General features: G+C 48.2%; 1 protein-coding gene across 1 annotated transcript in view; it reads left to right on the plus strand.

The window, feature by feature from the left end:
* Positions 1–17,199, plus strand: part of ECEL1 (endothelin converting enzyme like 1) — a 67,262-nt gene that overhangs the window by 45,139 nt on the left and 4,924 nt on the right. The window contains exons 8-14 of the mRNA XM_084847706.1: positions 313–411; positions 3,852–3,926; positions 4,997–5,100; positions 5,874–5,932; positions 7,835–7,886; positions 9,219–9,286; positions 11,596–11,720. Coding sequence (XP_084703832.1) covers positions 313–411; positions 3,852–3,926; positions 4,997–5,100; positions 5,874–5,932; positions 7,835–7,886; positions 9,219–9,286; positions 11,596–11,720 — 582 coding nt within the window. The remainder of the gene's footprint in view (positions 1–312; positions 412–3,851; positions 3,927–4,996; positions 5,101–5,873; positions 5,933–7,834; positions 7,887–9,218; positions 9,287–11,595; positions 11,721–17,199) is intronic.

Here is a 17,199-nt window from a genome sequence, read left to right on the forward strand (position 1 = left end):
TGGTTTAATTGCTGCTCACATGGAGGGGCTATGTGTGCATGGAAAAGGCACGTTCAAATCTTGGTTTATTAAGCTGAGATATGATGATCTGAACTGGCCCAGTATTTGTTACCCCCTTTCACATAGCCGTAATCGAGCAGTATGAACAGTGTTTTGTGGGCCCAGAGAAATGGACGCTGATGCCTCGTGATTGGTGGTGATACCAATTGGTGGTGATTCTTCTTCTTTCTGCTGGGTTCTTGGGAGGAGAGGGTGGCCCTTTCATTCTCATCCACACAATCTTTGACAGTTGGATGACCCTCTTTCAATCAGGTGCAGCAATTAGTGGAAGACATCAAACACATCCTGGACCAGCGACTGGAAGAACTCGACTGGATGGATGAAGAAACCCGGCGGGCAGCCCGAGCCAAGGTGGGAAGTCATGGACAGGAACTGAGGACGAATCCATCCAACCCCAGAGGCTGCATGCTTAGGATTGTGCAATATAGTTCAAGATCATGTCATGATTCTTAGTTCCCATTAGTTCCTGGTTTTTAGCAATCCTTTTGTGCTCTCAGATGAGGAGACAGAAGGTGATAAAAAGCACACTTTTTCATCTATCAGTGTAGAGTAGGGGTGGAGAACCTTAGGCCTGGGGCCAAATCCAGCTCTCCAGAGGTCTCCTTTCCCCTAGCCTCATTTCCTTTCCCACAACCGCTTATCATTTCGTGGTATATCAGCTTTTGTGCAGCTTTGCCTTTTCTAAAAGGTTGAAATGCATCTCCTAAGGCTTAGTTATTAGCAGTAGGAGCTTTAAGCTACGATGGGTTGGGTTTTTTTAGAGCCCACCCCTTCTGCCTTCAGCCCTGCCCACCACTGCAATGCGACCCCTGAGAGCTTCTCTGAAATGAAATGCAGGCCTCAGGCTGAAAGAGGTTCTGCACTCCTGGTGTTGAGAGTGGGGCCTTTTAAATGTTACTCTGGCTTCATGGGATAAGCTTTCCTCCTCATGTTTAAATGACTCAGCAAACCTGGGTGGGGATGATCACATGGCTTCTGACCAGGTAGCTGGCATCCTGCCAGGTGAGGGGGACTAATTCCCTGGGAAAGACCCACATCATCAACCCATGGAGGGTAGGTATGTGCGAATCAACAAAACTTGGGCTTGGTGAAATTCTCAGAATTCCATCTTGAAGCTCGTTCCAGTTCACGCTCGTATCAGATTGGGAGCTTTGTTTTTTTCTCTCCTTTTCGCATGAAAATATGTGTGCAATTTTGTGCATATTTTTCCAAATGTATGTACCCATTGTGAGCATCTTGGCGATGTACACGTTCTTCCCCATTGATTAAAGCATATTTGTGCGCATTTCTCAAACACATTTTTCTTGGTCCATGAATCACATTGCAAGCTGGGAATGGACTTTGACTGCAGAATGTGTCCAGGTCCGAGTTCGGTACAGATGGTGCAAACTGGGGAAAATTCTGATAAAAAAACAAACTGAAATGAATTTCTCATATATCCCTAGTGATGGGTCATTTTAAATGTTACCCTTGTAATATTGCAGGCCTCTGTTCCCCTGGGGTAATATTTAAAAGGCCCCAGAGTGAGGGTTCTGATCCATATCATATCATCGATCCTATATCAAAGAAACAGGTCTACAGTTCATTCCCAGTAGCCTATATTAATAATAACAATAACAATAATAATAATAATATAGTGTTATATAATAATAAAACTTAAATAAACCTTCAACAATCAGTAATATATTTTATATATAAATGCACATACACAATTACCCTCAAACAATAAATTTAAATCCAGCATACCATATCTATTTTGAAATAAAAAATATAAAGAAAAGCAAGAAAAAAGAAAGATGAAAGAGAATAAACGAATATATGTATAATCATTTATCTTCCGACCTAGCCTGGATCATGTAGACTAAACCCAAGCAGTTAACAAAGCTTGTTTAAAGATTCCAGTTCATGGGGTTATGGCAGAAATCTCACGCATTTTTACGTTCAGCATTGCCTCCGCCATTTCATGATTTAGAAACTTCTTCATCTGACCTCCAGACACAATACAAAATGTAGCAGGATATTTTAAGTAATATTGTAAGTTCATTTGTTTTGCCATATTTTTCGCTTTGATAAATTGCCTTCTTTTATTCATCACCTCTTTGATGTAATCTGGAAATAACATAACTTTATCTTGTTTCCAGGAAAGGTTTCCACTCTCCATTGCCAAACGCAGGATATAATTCTTTGTGGAGACTTTTGCAAATTGGACTATGATCATATAGTCAGTCTCTTTAGCATTTGGCACATGAAATGCCTGCTCAATATCAAGTAAATAATCAGATGGGATAGGGAGTATCTCATGCAAAAGTTTATCCACAAAAATAGGCAATTTTACATCATTAGACAAATTTTTAATCCCAATAATACGTACATTGGATCTTCGCGTGAAGGCCTCCAGTTGAGAAATTCTGTCATAGACATTTTTAAAACATACTTGTGTCGTAGTTTCATTCCCTGCCATTCGATCTTCTAGCTCATTAATTTTCGTCTCCATTTTTGCCATGATGCATTAATTAGATCCACAGCTCCTTGCAAGGCGGTGATGGAATTTTGGATTAAATCCAACCTTTTGGCTTGCTCTGTAAATTGCAAAGATAAAGTCTTTATCAGAGTAAATAATTCCCTATATCTTCTGTTTTTGAAACTTTTGACACAGGAGGTACGGGGGGAGTTGGCGGTGATGCCAGCCCCTTTCTTCTCCTAGGTGTAGTCATGTTTCTGTCAAACAGATCTTGCAGGTCCTCAGATATTCTCAAATGTTGTTAATATTTCTTAAATCATCCCTCAGGAGTTGTTGATATTTCTTAAAGCATATATTATAATGGAACACGTCAGCCCTGTTTTCTGCTATAAAATAGGAGTTTCAGAACAGCTTTTTGCGTTGGTAAAGGTCTGGGGAGATAATCCTGGAATCCAGCCCCCCCACTATCTCGTGGGGAGTACTTTTCTCCAAGATGTTATCCAGAGCTGCCTTGCCCCCCCCTTTTAATTCCAGGGGGAAGATGAAAATGTTTTTCAACCTTTTCAAAAGCTGTTTGAGAAAGCTCCCATGGAGAGCCCGTGGGATGCTACTAGAGCGACATTGGTTCCAACTGAAAGTTTCTTTATGGTTCTTTTTCCAAAGGTGAAAGAACAAGGATATTTCTGTAACCTGCCCAGAGACCTTCGGCTATGGGGTGGTATAGAAATGTAAATCATCATCATCAACATCATCTCTGACTCTCCTACAGCTCACTTTAACCTCTGATTTACCCACTGAGAGCATCTTTACACCAGCCTAAAATCCTGCATTTAAAATGGGGCTTTCTGCTCCCATTTTAAATGCAGGATCACAAGGACTCCCTTTTTCACCCGCTTCCTTTCCGCCCTCCCCTGTCCCCCTCCTTCTCCCAGAATCTGAGTCTTCCATATCTTTCACTGATCTTGCTCCTCTTCTTGCTGCTTTTCCTCTTTTCACAGGGGGAACTCAAGCGGAACACAGTGGGGTAATTTGGTAGCTCATTATCTGCGATCTATGTAAAAATGGAACAAAGGGCATTTAGCGCAGGAGACGCCCTGGAGGGTCACGGTGTCATGTAAAAATGCCCACAAACTTCCGTGAGAGAACCATCTCAATAGCAGGATAAAAGCTCCGTGTGAAGAAAGCCTAAATGTGCAAACATGGCAGAGGCTGGAATGAATCCAGTGGTGGGTGCCCCAGGTTCACTGACCAGACACACGGGCCCCTGAGGTGGTCTTATGGAGGTCGCGCAAGGTGTCTTCCAAGTATCTGAGCCCTGCTTCTCTTGCAGCTACAGCATATGATGGTGATGATTGGCTACCCAGACTTCCTGCTCAACCCGGAAGCTATCGACAAGGAATACGAGGCAAGTGTGTGAGGGGACGGCTGGCCATGGTTCCTGGAGGAAACTTCCCTGGGGATAAGCAAGGGCAAAGAGTGATAGCCCAACACATTGATTCACTAAGGCTATAATGCTATGCATGTTTAGACAGAAAAAAGTCCTACAACTCCCAGCATTCCCCAGCCAGCGCTGGCTGGGGAATGCTGGGGGTTGTAGGACTTTTTTCTGTCTAAACATGCATAGCATTGTGCCCTAAAGAATATTTAGTTGAATAATCACCCATATTTCACTGATTGATTGAATTAGATAATTACATTTAATAAATAAAGGTGAGTGGCAACCAAAGAAAAGGCCTTCTTGGTTGCAGCACTGTGTGTGTAGAATTCTTTTCTAGGGAAGCTCGCCTGGCACTTCCACGAATGTCTTTTCAGCACCAGGCAAAGACCCTTAAAAAAAATTCCAAGGCTTTTTAAGAACATAAGAACATACGAAGAGGCCTGCTGGATCAGACCAAGGGTCCATCTAGTCCTAGTCCAGCATTCTGTTCACACAGAGGCCAACCGGCCACCCATGGGAAACCCACAAGAAGGACATGAGCGCAGCATCACCCTCCCGCCCATGCTCCCCAGCAACTGGTGTACATAGGCCCACTGCCTCTGATACTGGAGGTAGCATGTAGCCATCAGGGCTAGTAGCCGTTGACAGCCTTCAGGCTTGTGGCTACAAAAGGGTAAAGTAATAAAGAGAATAAACATGTGTGTCCTCACATCTCACATGAAGTATAGGTGTTGGACCTGAGGTAAATGTCCTGGTGACCGTGTTACTTTGTGTGGTGGAAGGTGTTTCCGGCTGTGGGAAAGGCCTTATTAAAAGGGTATTTTCACTGGTAAATAGGCAGGAACGCCACAGTCCCTCTGCTGTCTGCCCTGCCTGGTAGCAGTTCTCCAGAGTTTCAGAGAGGAGTCAATCCTAGCCCTACCCGGAGACACCAGGGATTGAACTGGGGACCTTTTGCACACAAAGCAGGTGCTCTGCCTTGAGCGAAGTCCCTTCCCATAATCCATGTGTTGAATCTCTGTTGTATTCTTCCGCAGTTCGAAGTCCATGAGAAAACCTACTTCAAGAACATCCTCAACAGCATCAAATTCAGCATTAAGCTCTCAGTGAAGAAGATCCGGCAGGAGGTGGACAAGTCGGCGTAGGTATCTCTTCTTTTGCTTGACCGTGGATGGATCGTGCCTGCTTGCACAGAGTTGCTGCGTGGCTGTCCGTTTCCTCCTTGAGCTGGCCTCTCCAGTTCCCCAGTGGGACAGGGGAGAGAGATTGCTCCTGAATTCTCCAGAAAGCGAACACAGGGCTCCACGCATGAGTTTCGGTCCCCTCCGTCTTTCTTCCGACTGTCCTTCAACTGGGTTTTGGCAGCCTCTGGTGGCTGGCGGGAGCACAACACCCACTGGATATGTAGGGACCTCATCTGCCTTGAACGGAATCGACTGGTTGAAAAATATGCTGCCTGCTTTTTTTAAGGAGCCAAGACACACATGCTTTGCGCACAGCTACAACCAGGTGGGCGTGAGTCCATCCAGTCTCAGTGGCTTCAATCTAGTTGTTCTGAGAACAAAGGAGATGCTGTCGCCAGGACTGGTTCACACAGGAACCTGGAAATGGGCCCCCATGTGGTCAGAAGCCTCCTAATGACTGTAGCAGCTCACAGTTGCAACAGCTGCTACAGTTACCCATGGAGCACCTCTCTCCAGGCTCCTTAGCAGCACCGGGACCACCGCTGCCTGCTCCTTTGCTGAGGCAGCGGAAGGGGAATTCTGTGCGTTCCCTGCCCCCTATGTGGCTCTTGTCCTCGCGGTGCGGAGGCAGGGTTGCCTTCAGCAGTTACGAGAAATGGAGTCAAGGGTGCCCTGGGACTTTGCCCGGTGCTGGGATCTCTGCTGATCAAGGTGTGTTGTCTCATTGCAGGTGGCTGTTGCCTCCCCAGGCACTGAATGCGTACTACCTTCCCAACAAGAACCAAATGGGTATGGGCAAGTCTGACCTCACCTGCTCTTTTGCGGCTCTTGGCTGGATAGCTCACAGGAAAGGGAGGCTGCAGCACTTTGGCAGAGTTCATTTTCCCTCCTTCCAAACTAAGGTTGCCATTATGGTCCCACCATTTAAGTATGAGGGTGGGGGCAGGGAGTCAGGAATCCGCATTGCCCCGATCCTGTTGCACACTGAGGACTATCGCATCCAGCACAGAATCGAGTAGCTTCTATAGAATCCCTGCGTCGCTAGCAGTATTATTTTAAACAGAAAGTAGGTTTCTAGCCCTCAGGGTTACAAAAGAAACCTGGGAACATGAAGGCAATTCACTGAAGTTAAACAAGCTCTTCCGGACTATCTTTTCTCTCTCTTTATTTTAGCATAAACAATGCACAACCATTACTTCTTGTCATGGATGTACACCAGATAGCACAGTTGTTATGCAGTTGCTAGATATTCCATCATATTTATTTATGTGTATGCTGCAATCTTATACACACTTAAGCTCCACTGAACACAGCAGAACTTACTTCTGAATAAACACGCATAGGATCATGCTGTTAGAATACTTACATTCAGTCTTTAAAGTTCTGAGTATGGTTGGTCAAACATGCCAACAATACATTAAAAAGCATCGTAATTCTGAGGTTTCTTGGCTGTTTCACGACGGCCTCTCACTTGAACAGTAGGACCATCCTTGCATCTTGTAGGTCTCTTTAGGCAGCTTGCCTAAGGATGCTGGGGGGGGCAGCTTCTGGAGACGCTGGGGGGGCAGTGAGACCCCCCCCACCCCTTGGTGCTGTTGTTGCTATGCCAGGCCTACAGTGATCATAGAGCAGGGATGTTGAGCTTCTTTCAGCCCGAGGAGGTCTCGGGGGCCACATTCCAGTGGTGGGCAGGGCTGAAGATAAAAGGGCCAGATCCAAAGGACCAAAAATACCAGGATATTTCAGCTTAAAGCTCCTTCAGCCAGTAACTGAGCCTTAGTAGAGGCATTTTAACATTTTAGAACTGCACAAAAGCTGGAAACAACCAAACAAAGGGCTGGGGGGGGGGAGATGACGGCGGGTCCATCTGCGGAACCCTGGAGAACCGGGATTGGGACTCATTTGGCCCCTGACCTGAGGTTTTGCAGCCCTGCCATAAGGGAATAATCACTCCTATTCCTCACTCAGATGTGTGTTACTGAGCACCAGTCTTAGGTAATACAAGACATTAGTGCCCAAAGAGAGCAGGGGCCCGGGGAAATGAGATCAGTTCCTGTGCCACAAAGCATTACTGCATGCATGCATGCATACATGCTTGTGTGTGTGTGTGTATGTGTGTGTGTGTGTGTGTGTGTATATATATATATATATATATATATATATATATATATATATATATGGAGGAAAGGGAGAATGGGATATTGGCAGCCCATCATGGTGATGAAATGAAGGTGGGTCAGTTTGCAGGGGTGGGGGGTTCATAGGACATATCATGCAGCAACAAACAGAGGTTTGCCACCCTGTGTGCATATGAAAAGGAATTTTAGCCAATCCCAGATCTCCTCTTAGGCCTCCACTAACCTTGCATTCTTTGGGAGATGTTCCTTTCCTCAGCTCCCAGAACCTGGAACAGAGAAGCCTACCTCATCTTTTAAAAACGTATGTTCATAACCATGAGAACTAGAAACTTACCTCTCCTTTTTAAAAGTCAAGATTGGGAACCAGGCAGCAAAATAATGGATCTGATCACAAATCAGCAATGATGACCCCCATTCTAAAGTATGTTAACACCCTAAGAATGTTATCATCACAGCTCTGCAGCATCCGTTATCCCTGAAATGTCATCCAGGCTGACTCTATATTCGCTGGGATCCACTTTTCTCCCATAATCCTCCTCTCATCTCCCCACAGTGTTCCCAGCTGGCATCCTTCAGCCCACTCTGTATGACCCAGAGTTCCCACAGTAAGTGCCATCTTCCTACCTGGAGCTTTTCGTGGAGAGCGGGAAGGGGAATTAGGATTGGGGCGGTGATGGTTCCAGCTAAAGGGTTCAGGCCCAGCACGTTCTCCTTACCAGGGACTATGGAGCTGGGGCCCATTCCTTGTGATGAATTCCCAAACTAGCACTTCCCTCCACAGGAGTTGGGGGCATCTCCCCCCCCGGCCCCGTGGTGCAGAGGTACATTTTGAAGTGCAGGAGCTCATCACGACGGTCCCACGCCCCCAAGGAGAGGCCAAAACTCCAGGCTGCTGTGTGGATCCATATCAACAAAGCAGTTCTAGCAGTTTTCACCTCCATCAGGGGCAGGACTTCTTCGTCTCCTTCCCCTTCCCCTTCCTCTTCTTCCTTTTCCCCTTCCCCTTCCCCTTCTTCCTCTTCCTCTTCCTCTTATTCTTATTCTTATTCTTATCCCACCTTTTCCCCAATACTGGGACTCAAGATGGCTTTACAGCATTAAAACTTGGACAATTAAAGCCTACTGTATAAATAGAAGGGTAAATAGAAGTATACAAAAGTTAAAAATAGAATTAAATCATCAATAAGATTAAAATTGTATAAAATATCAAAATGTTACAAGGCAACAAGACTTAGTAAAGCGAATGGGTCTCCATTGCCCATTCAAGAACCAGACACCCCAAAAGACTTCGCAGCACAACAGGGAGCAATGCATTGTTGCTGGGGAAATTCATCCCCCCCCCAGCTCCTGAGAGGAGAGCAGCTAAGCTCAGGAGCCACAGGGGCATCTGAGGGGGCGGCTGGTGACAGCAGCGTCCCTGCTAATAAAAAGTGCCAGTGCTGTGTCCCTGTATCCCCCGGCTCTGCTACACCCCTGCCGCCCAGCCCAGCACAGCCCAGCCCAGCCCAGCCCAGCCTCCCAGATGTGCTCCAGTTCCTGCTATTTTGCTACATAAGCACTGAGCAAATTAACAGTTACCATAAAAGTGCTTTTTGATAACGGTGCTTAAATGGGCCAGTTCTTATTCTGAAGAAAAGGTTGCTGCGGGGGCCTTATCAGGAAGGCACCCCCCACCTGGATCAGGCCTTCATGACAGTTTCCCTGCCAACCCCCCCCCACCCCGCCCCCCTCCACCCCTGCTACAGTGCAATTCGCAGCATGCAGGGCAGGAAAGAGCAAAAACCTTCGTGTTCTTTCTGAAGTGAGGATTTGTCTGGGAAGTGAGGTGCGCTTGCTCAGGCCCCAGGGTTCCCTCTCAGGGTTCCCTCTTGCTCAGGGTTCCCTCTCCTCCAGCACCACACCACGGCCGACCCACAATGTCCATCTCCCACCCACAGGTCCCTGAATTATGGTGGCATCGGCACAATTATCGGGCACGAGCTGACGCATGGCTATGACGACTGGGGTGAGTCCCCCCCCAAATCTACATACAGCCTGGGGGGAGGAATTATGCATCGCCAACAAAGCGGAAATGCATCACACACACACCCAAAAAGAGGACCAAAGAGTACACTGATGGACATAAAATGTGCATTTGCATAACATTAACATCTGCTAATGTATATGTATAGATGCAAATTTAGAAACAGATGTGATTTCAAGAGAAAGCCAATACATCTCACCCTAGTGGGGATGACGGTGCCAGGCCAGGTGACCCGTGTGTCTGCCCCGTCAGTCTTCCCTGTTCTCCCTTCTGATGTTTCTTTATTGTTAACTGGGACTTGGAAGATGCCATCAATCAGAGGACTGTCTGCTGTAAAGCAGGACACACGGCCACCTGAGCGCCGATCCCCCATGGCCACAGGGGCTGGGAGGAAAGGGCAGCCTTGCACCCAGTGCCATGAAGACCAAAAATGAACGTTGGGGGGGCATTAAAGGGGGGAGGGTGGCAGCGCTGAGCATCAAAGCATGTGGGATTATGCTTCTGGAGCATCCAGCGCCACCACCATCTCGCGCGTCCTTCTGCACACAGAGTGAATGACTGTCATGGCATAGGCAACTGAACGGTCCAATGGACCAGGGGTGCATTTCAAAGGCACAAATTCCTTTTCCAGTGGAGGCTGGTGGCTCCGATGTCAATGGGGCCACGAATCCGCTCCAGGTTTTGCTCAGAACGAGTTAGAACTCTAAAGGAGCTCGGCTTTGCACCTTCGATAGCTCCTTTAGAGCTCTGACTCGTTCAGACTGAAACCCAGAGTGGATCCACTGCTCCACTGAGATCAGAGCCACCAGCCTCCACTGCCCTTTTTTCTCACACACAAAATGACCTTATTAAAAATTTTAAAAAATGACTGATAGTCTTTCCTGAGACCCCTCCTGTTCTTTTTCCCTTTTTTTGTAATTTGACCTGGAATATATCCAAGGATGGCCCATTGGATGTGGCTGTATCCTAATCACATACTGTTTCGTTATTTAATAGATGTATGTCCTGCCAGTAGGTCTGCTCAAAGTCTTATCTTGGCCCAGCCTCTCCACAAAGGGGCCCTGCCCCAGAAATGCCTTAATGCCAAAAGTAGCCTGGGTGTCCTTGACAAAAGATCTGATCAAGCATCCATAGGTGGCATTTGGGAGGATACGGAGGGTGGGACTGGGAACTCGTGCTTCCCTGCCCGCCCGCCTGCCCCCCGAACCATTTCTGCCAGGGAAAACCACCAATCCCCTTCTTCCCAGTGAGAAGTGGGCAATAGCTTTTGCCTTAGCCAGAACAGCGGCCAAACCCAGATTGAGGAAGAGGCTGGATTTAAAGTCCAGAGGTGGGAGGTGGGCTTAAAAATCCTGGATTCTGGCAATGGGAGCAAAGGCAACCCTATCTCCAGACAAGATGAGCTCAGTGGGGCAGTTTAGGGGTAGAAACAAAGGCAGCCGGCTGGCCCATGAGGCATAACAACCCCCTGGAAGCACAGCCAGGGCCGGAGTCCAGGCTTGGCATGGGGGCCCCCGGCCAAGGGCCTACACCCCAGCAGGGGCCCACTGACAAGAGCCTCCTCTTCACCCTGGCCACCTGCTTTGACCGTTCGCCTGCCTCTCGCTCTGGCCCAGGCAACGGCGGAGGGGAGAAGGCGGGCAGCAGACGATGACGCCTGCTTCCTCCCTGGCTCTCTGCCTGTCAGGCAAGGAGGAGGAAGAGGAGGAGCAGCAATAAAAGCTGGAGGCCGTGGCGGTGAGGAGGCGGACCCACGCAGGGAGGGGCCCATGGAGGGCTGTGGACACTGGTGGCTCCGATTTCAGTGGGGCCATGAATCCACTCTGGGTTTCAGCCAGAACCAGCCAGAACTCTAAAGGAGCCATCTGAGATGCTGAACCCTATCCCCCAAATAGGTTCAGCACCTTGGCTAGCTACTCTAGAGTTCTCACTGAAACCCAGAATGGATGCATAGCCCCACTGAAATTGGAGCCACCAGCTTTCACTGATTGAGGGTGTCTTGCCCAAGGGCCCACAAAAGCCGGAAGCCGGTGCTGAGCACCGCTCCCTTTTATTCCAACGGAGCTTGTGCAGGACTTCCAGGGGGCTGGGAAGAGATCGTACCCCGTGTCGATTAGCAGGCGCCGTTTGGATTTCCCGGCTCAGGCCACAGAATCTGTAATCTCTGCCCTTAGGTGGGAGGAAATAGCTGGGGTGCCGGTACTGGTGGTGGGCAAAGTCAGGACTTCTCAGTCACGCTCCATGTGACTGATGGCAAGGCACTTTCCATCCCTTACCTGATTTCTTTGCAGGAGGCCAGTACGACCGGCACGGCAACCTGATGCACTGGTGGACGGATGCCTCCTACAGCAAGTTCCTCAAGAAGGCGGAGTGCATCGTGAGCCTGTATGACAACTTCACAGTCTACAACCAGAGGGTGAGCAATGCCACGTCTAAGCAGAAGTGGGGAGCTCCCTCCCTCCCTCCCAAAGCATCTGCAGGGCAGCCCAGTGTTTGCAAATGTTTGAAATTTGCCAGGTTTCCCTGTTTTGCCATTCAGGTTTCAACGGTAAAATTTGGGGCCTGAAATTGGAAACTGGAACTCGCGCTTTGATTGTGACATTTTACTCTCATAGCTGAGTACTTTAGGACTTGTTGGCTAGTTTTGGTTAGTTGGTTTTAAGGCAGGGCTGCAGAATCTCTTTCAACCCCAGGGCTGAATTCCATTTCAGAAACGCTCTCTGGGGCGGCATGCCTGTGGTGGGTGGGGCCAAGGGCAAAAGAAGTGTGGCCAGGAATACCAGCGTATTCTAGCTTAAAGTGCGTCCTGCCAGAAGCTAAGCTTTAGGAGAGGCATTTGAACTTTCTAGAATGAGGAAAAATCAGCACAAAAGGTGGGAAACTACCAATGATCAATGGTTGGGGGGAACGGGCATGGCCCCTGGGCATCCAGCCCCCAGGAGGGCCAGATTTCGCCCCCACGCCTGAGGTTCTTCACCCCTACTTTAGGGCTAGGATGCAATGTGAATTCCCCTAAGCTGCCATTCTTCTGAATACCACTGCATGTTATCAATCAAAAACAGTTCAATATTGAACATCCGTGCACGGTGACTATCAGACATTGTCAAATATCAATGGACAAATATTGAAAAGAATTATCAGCAGAAAGCAAATAGTCAGCAAATGTCCGGAGAACATTCATAGTTGTTGAATGTCACTAAATTCAGACTCCCCAGGCACAATATTTATTTGTTTGTTTGTTTATAATGTGTATGTACCACTCCACATCTCAGACAGATGATGGGCATGCTAATATCCCCTGTGCAATCACCTTCGAAGTATATGGACACAGTTGGAATTGGTGGTGCCCCTATAAGGTGGCCACACTGTTTTTTTCTGCCAGACCTCCTGAGCCTTTATCATCACCATTACCACCACCAGGAATTAAGAGCTGTACGATGATTGAGTTGAAGCCTGAGAGCGGTATGGGAAAAGGCGTGGCATACTCAGTTTTTAAATTAATGGACAACTGTCAGCTAGCTAATCGGTATTTTTGGAGGGGGTGGGATTATGAGGCAATTTTCCTATTTTGTCTCCATTCAATCCTGGAATAATAATAATTTCAATTTTAATACAGGAAGCAAAGTATTTGAGTTGTTCTAAAGAGATTTTATTGCTTTGATTGCTGGAGGGAGGATTCCTATGGCTGCTAGACAGCAGCTAGACAGCCATAGGATATGCTGTTTTCTGGAAAACTGACCTCCCCACACATCCGTGCTGCCTCTGAGGCAGCGTGGAGAAGCCCCGTCCTCCACACTCAGAAGAGGAGTGCAGAGCAGCTGAAAAGGGGCAGGGCTGGGGGCGTTCCAGGACAGGGAGAGCGGATCTGCATGTACGACACATCCTACGTGTCGCACAGCAGCCTCCTCTCCTGCTCGCCACCCTTGCGGTTAGACAGCCAAAATCGGCCGTCTAGCAGAAAAAGCAGGGCAGGAGAGGCATGGAGGGAACGATCCCCCCGTGCTTCTCCTGTCTTGCTTTGGATAGGCGGTTGCCTCCGAGTTCGGAGGCGGACGCCTTTCCAGATAGGATTGTGCCCTCAGTATCTTTAATGTGTGTAGTTTTGTTTGAAGATAACTGTTGAACAGATAAATGTATAGGGAAGATCCTAAAAAGAAAAAGAAAAGAACCTCTGTAGATTTCCAGTCTAAGAACACAAGATCAGAACAAAAGGGAAGAAGGAGAGGCAGAGATTTCAGGCTGGAAGCTCAGAAGACGTTTCTGACGCTGCTTAAAGAATTGCTGGGGCGGGGGGGAGGTGCGGATGTCGCAAGGCAGTGGGTTTCAGAGAAAGGAACAGCAAGAGAGAAAGGATGGAGATGTGAAATAGAAGAAGAAACCTGAGGTTTAGCCAAGAGGAGAGTAGTGGCAGAGTGATGACGTGGAAAATAAGAGAGGGAACAAATCAGAAGGGGCCAAAGAGCAAAAAGATTAAGGAAAAGAAAAAGAAAGCAGTAACTTAAAGTGGATCCAATAAGGTAATCTTCCCCAACCCGGTGCCCTCCAGATGTGTGTCCTCCAACATCTGGAGGGCAGGAGGTTGGGGAAGACTGCAATAAAGAAACAGAAACCAATGGAGGAAGCATAGCAAACATGATCAGCAGAAATCCAACAGGTGAATCTTTCTCCATCCTTGCATCTCCACGCTGCAGAAAGCTGCACCCACTTCACTAAAGAAGGTGGTAAAGCACTCCCTCTCACCAATTGCAAGGAGAGTCAAGTACTTTCCATAGAGCAGGGATGAACGGAAGGTAGATCTGGATCTACTGAACAAGCTCTGGGTGATTTGCAGTCCATCGGCAAGGGTTTCTGATTGGGGACGCTGGAGAAATCCACTGCCGACTCCAATGAGGTCAGATTCCCAAGAATCTGACCTGGGGAGTCCACAGTGGACTGCCCCCCCCTTACCTGTATGCCCTCCGGATTCCGCACAGCCATCAGCCTACCTTGCCTTTTGTAAAGCCGGAGAGCCGCCTGTGCAGAATCTGGAGGACGCACCACAGCTCTGGGGAAATCTGTGGGGCTCCAAGCAGACCAGATTTCCCCACGGCAGACCCCCCTCCCCAGACTGGGCATCGGGGGTTTGCCCATCCCTGTTTCTGACTCCCAATTGTTTAAAAATAGCAGCCACAAAATAATCCCCCCAGAACACACACAAATTTATACTGCTGAAATGAAGAAAGGCTGAGGTAACCAGGAGTGGATTTTTGTGTGGAAGGACTGTGAGCTCAGTTCTGTTCTGGCACTCAGAGTAAATCGCTGAGTTTAAAATCCTTAAATTCTAAGTGCGTGCCCTTTGCGCCAGACTGTGGTTGGTCGACCTTGGTGTTCTAATAAAAACAAACAAAGTAACTCCTGCAGGTCTCAAGTCTGATCACACCTGCCTTAGATGGTTTGACATTTGGATCAGTAATTCCATAACACAGATTTTACCTACATTTCTGGAAACAGCCATTACCATTAACTCAGTTTTCTCAAATTTTCAAATTAACTCATTCAACGACAACAAAATATTTTGTGCTTCATGGACTCCATTGCAATGGAATCTCTGAAAACCGGCTAATTCTACTTCCCTTTGGAGTTGTTATGGCCCCAGGGCCTCATGAACACATATATTGCCAAGATACCATTTGAGCAAGAGGTTTTCAGCTACTCCAACTTGGCCTTGAGGAATAAATGTACGTTTTCCTCTTAGGTGTCCCATCTTTGGGGGGTTTCCTGCATGTTGGGAGTTTCCTGCATGTTGGGACCTATAATATGCACTGCAGTTATGGTTACCCTGGGATTTCCAAGCAGTTAAGATGGACTTCTCAGGAAGTCGAAACCTAGACGCTGGCATGCTATTCAGTTCTGGATTACTGAAATGTCAACTGTGGCCTCATGAGAATAGGTTTGTTGCCAACCTAGCAGATCAAAGTCTTCCTGAAATGCTGAGCGAGCCTTCATAGAATACGTTTCACTATAAGTACTGGACCTTCCCCTGGTATTCTCTTACGCAATACATGTTGGCACTATGTATCTTTGTGATTACAGAGATGGTCTCGCTTCATTATCAACTTCTTTACAGGCTATACTGATTGTGATAAACGATGGTTGAACAGTAATGTATAAAATTAATTAGAGTACTGTTGTTGTTGTTTAAAATAGACACTGGAGCTCCACCAGCAAAAAGAAATGGCAATCTTACGTGAATTATTGGAACTAACCTTCCATATCACTGGTGTATCAAATGCTGCCTCAGTTTCCTCAGGCGCAGCATACCTTGAGCCCTTTGGGGTTCGGGCTCTAGAACAGCCTGTCCCTACCTGGTGCCTTCCAGATGTGTTGAACTACAACTCCCACCAGCCACAGCCAGCACGACTATTTATTGTTTACTTATTTATTTATTGCATTTAAATTCCACCTTTTTTCCTCTTGCAAGGAATCCAAGGTGCCTTACATTATCCTCCTCCTCTCCACTTTATCCTCACAACAACCACCCTGTGAGGTAGGTTGGGCCGAGAGTCTGTGACTGACCCAAGGTCACCCAGTGAGCTTCCATGGCCGAGTGGGGACTAGAAACCAGATCTCCCAGCTCCCAGTCCAACACGCTAGCCACTCTACCACACTGGCTCTCCATTTGGGAGTTTTAACCTGAAGGGGTGGCAGGCTGAGGAAGGCTGCGCTTGACCCTTGCACACAAAAAGGGTACAAGCTTCATTGTCGCTGGAGCTGGCATTCACTGGGTGACCTTGGGTCTCAGCCTAACCTACCTCGCAGGATTGTTGTGAGGATAAAGTGGGAAGGGTCAGTGTAGAGCTCCTTGGAGGACAGGCAAGCTGCAAATGTAACACTAATAACAGCAGCCAGTTTCCAAGATTTCCTCTGAGATGACATGGGCTGTGTTGAGGTTTTCATTCTCAACAGCTCCCCTTGAGTTCTATGGAAGGAAGTCAATGGCCCCAGTCGGGAACACAGCAGCGCAAAACCTGCCCCTTGCCCGGACACTGGGGTCACCAGGGGACAGGTTTAGTTGCCATCCAAAATGGTTGCCACTCTCAGCACCAGAGGGGAGGCGGATTTCCAGCGAGGGCAAAGAAGTGGAGGCTGGTGGCTGCAACGTCAGTGGGGCAGTGAATCCGCTCCAGGTTTCAGTCAGAACCAGTCAGAACTGTAACGGAGCTCTCCAAGGTGCAAAGGACCTTGAATAGCTCTTTTAGAGTTCTGTCTGGTTCGAACTGAAACCCGGAGCGAATTCACCGCCCCACTGACGTTGCAGCCACCAGCCTCCACTGGGTTCAAAGTTCACCACCCCTCACCCTGATCAGCAGGGACCCCACAGCTGGGGGTGAGGCTGCAATGAACCTCAGGCTACAGAGGCCTTTGGAAGTCCTTGCAGCACCCCCCCCCCCATCAGTGTGACGAGCATTTCACATTTTGCTCCACCCTCCGCTTTATCTTGTTCTTCTCGCATGGCTCCGAATCCTTTGCGTGGAAGTTCGTGATGGACTCTGCACCTTTTGGAGGCAAAGGTCTGAGCGGCACTGCTGCATTCTAAGGTCGGCGTCCTGGTACCAGATGGGGCCTTTGGCAGAGGACCACTGTGCGGGAAAAGCAGCCCAAGGCAGCCTTGCCGGACTTGGTGTCCTCCAGCTGTGCCCCAGACAGCAGAGGCAATGATCAGGGATGCTGGGAGTTGGCAACCAAAACATCTGGAGGACACCAAAAGGGGGGGAGGCTGCACTCGGGGGCCAGCATGATGGAGCCCTTCCTGTGCCGGGATGGTGAGCCCAGTTTGGGAGATGCAGCGGGATGAGAAGGTCATGGCCAAGTCATGGGGATCGGGATGGTGGTGGTGGGGGTGTCAGCTTGCATCC

Source organism: Heloderma suspectum, chromosome 3, assembly GCF_057233095.1.
Source record: "Heloderma suspectum isolate Gila_16-S chromosome 3, 16-S_ref, whole genome shotgun sequence".
NCBI lineage: Eukaryota > Metazoa > Chordata > Lepidosauria > Squamata > Helodermatidae > Heloderma > Heloderma suspectum.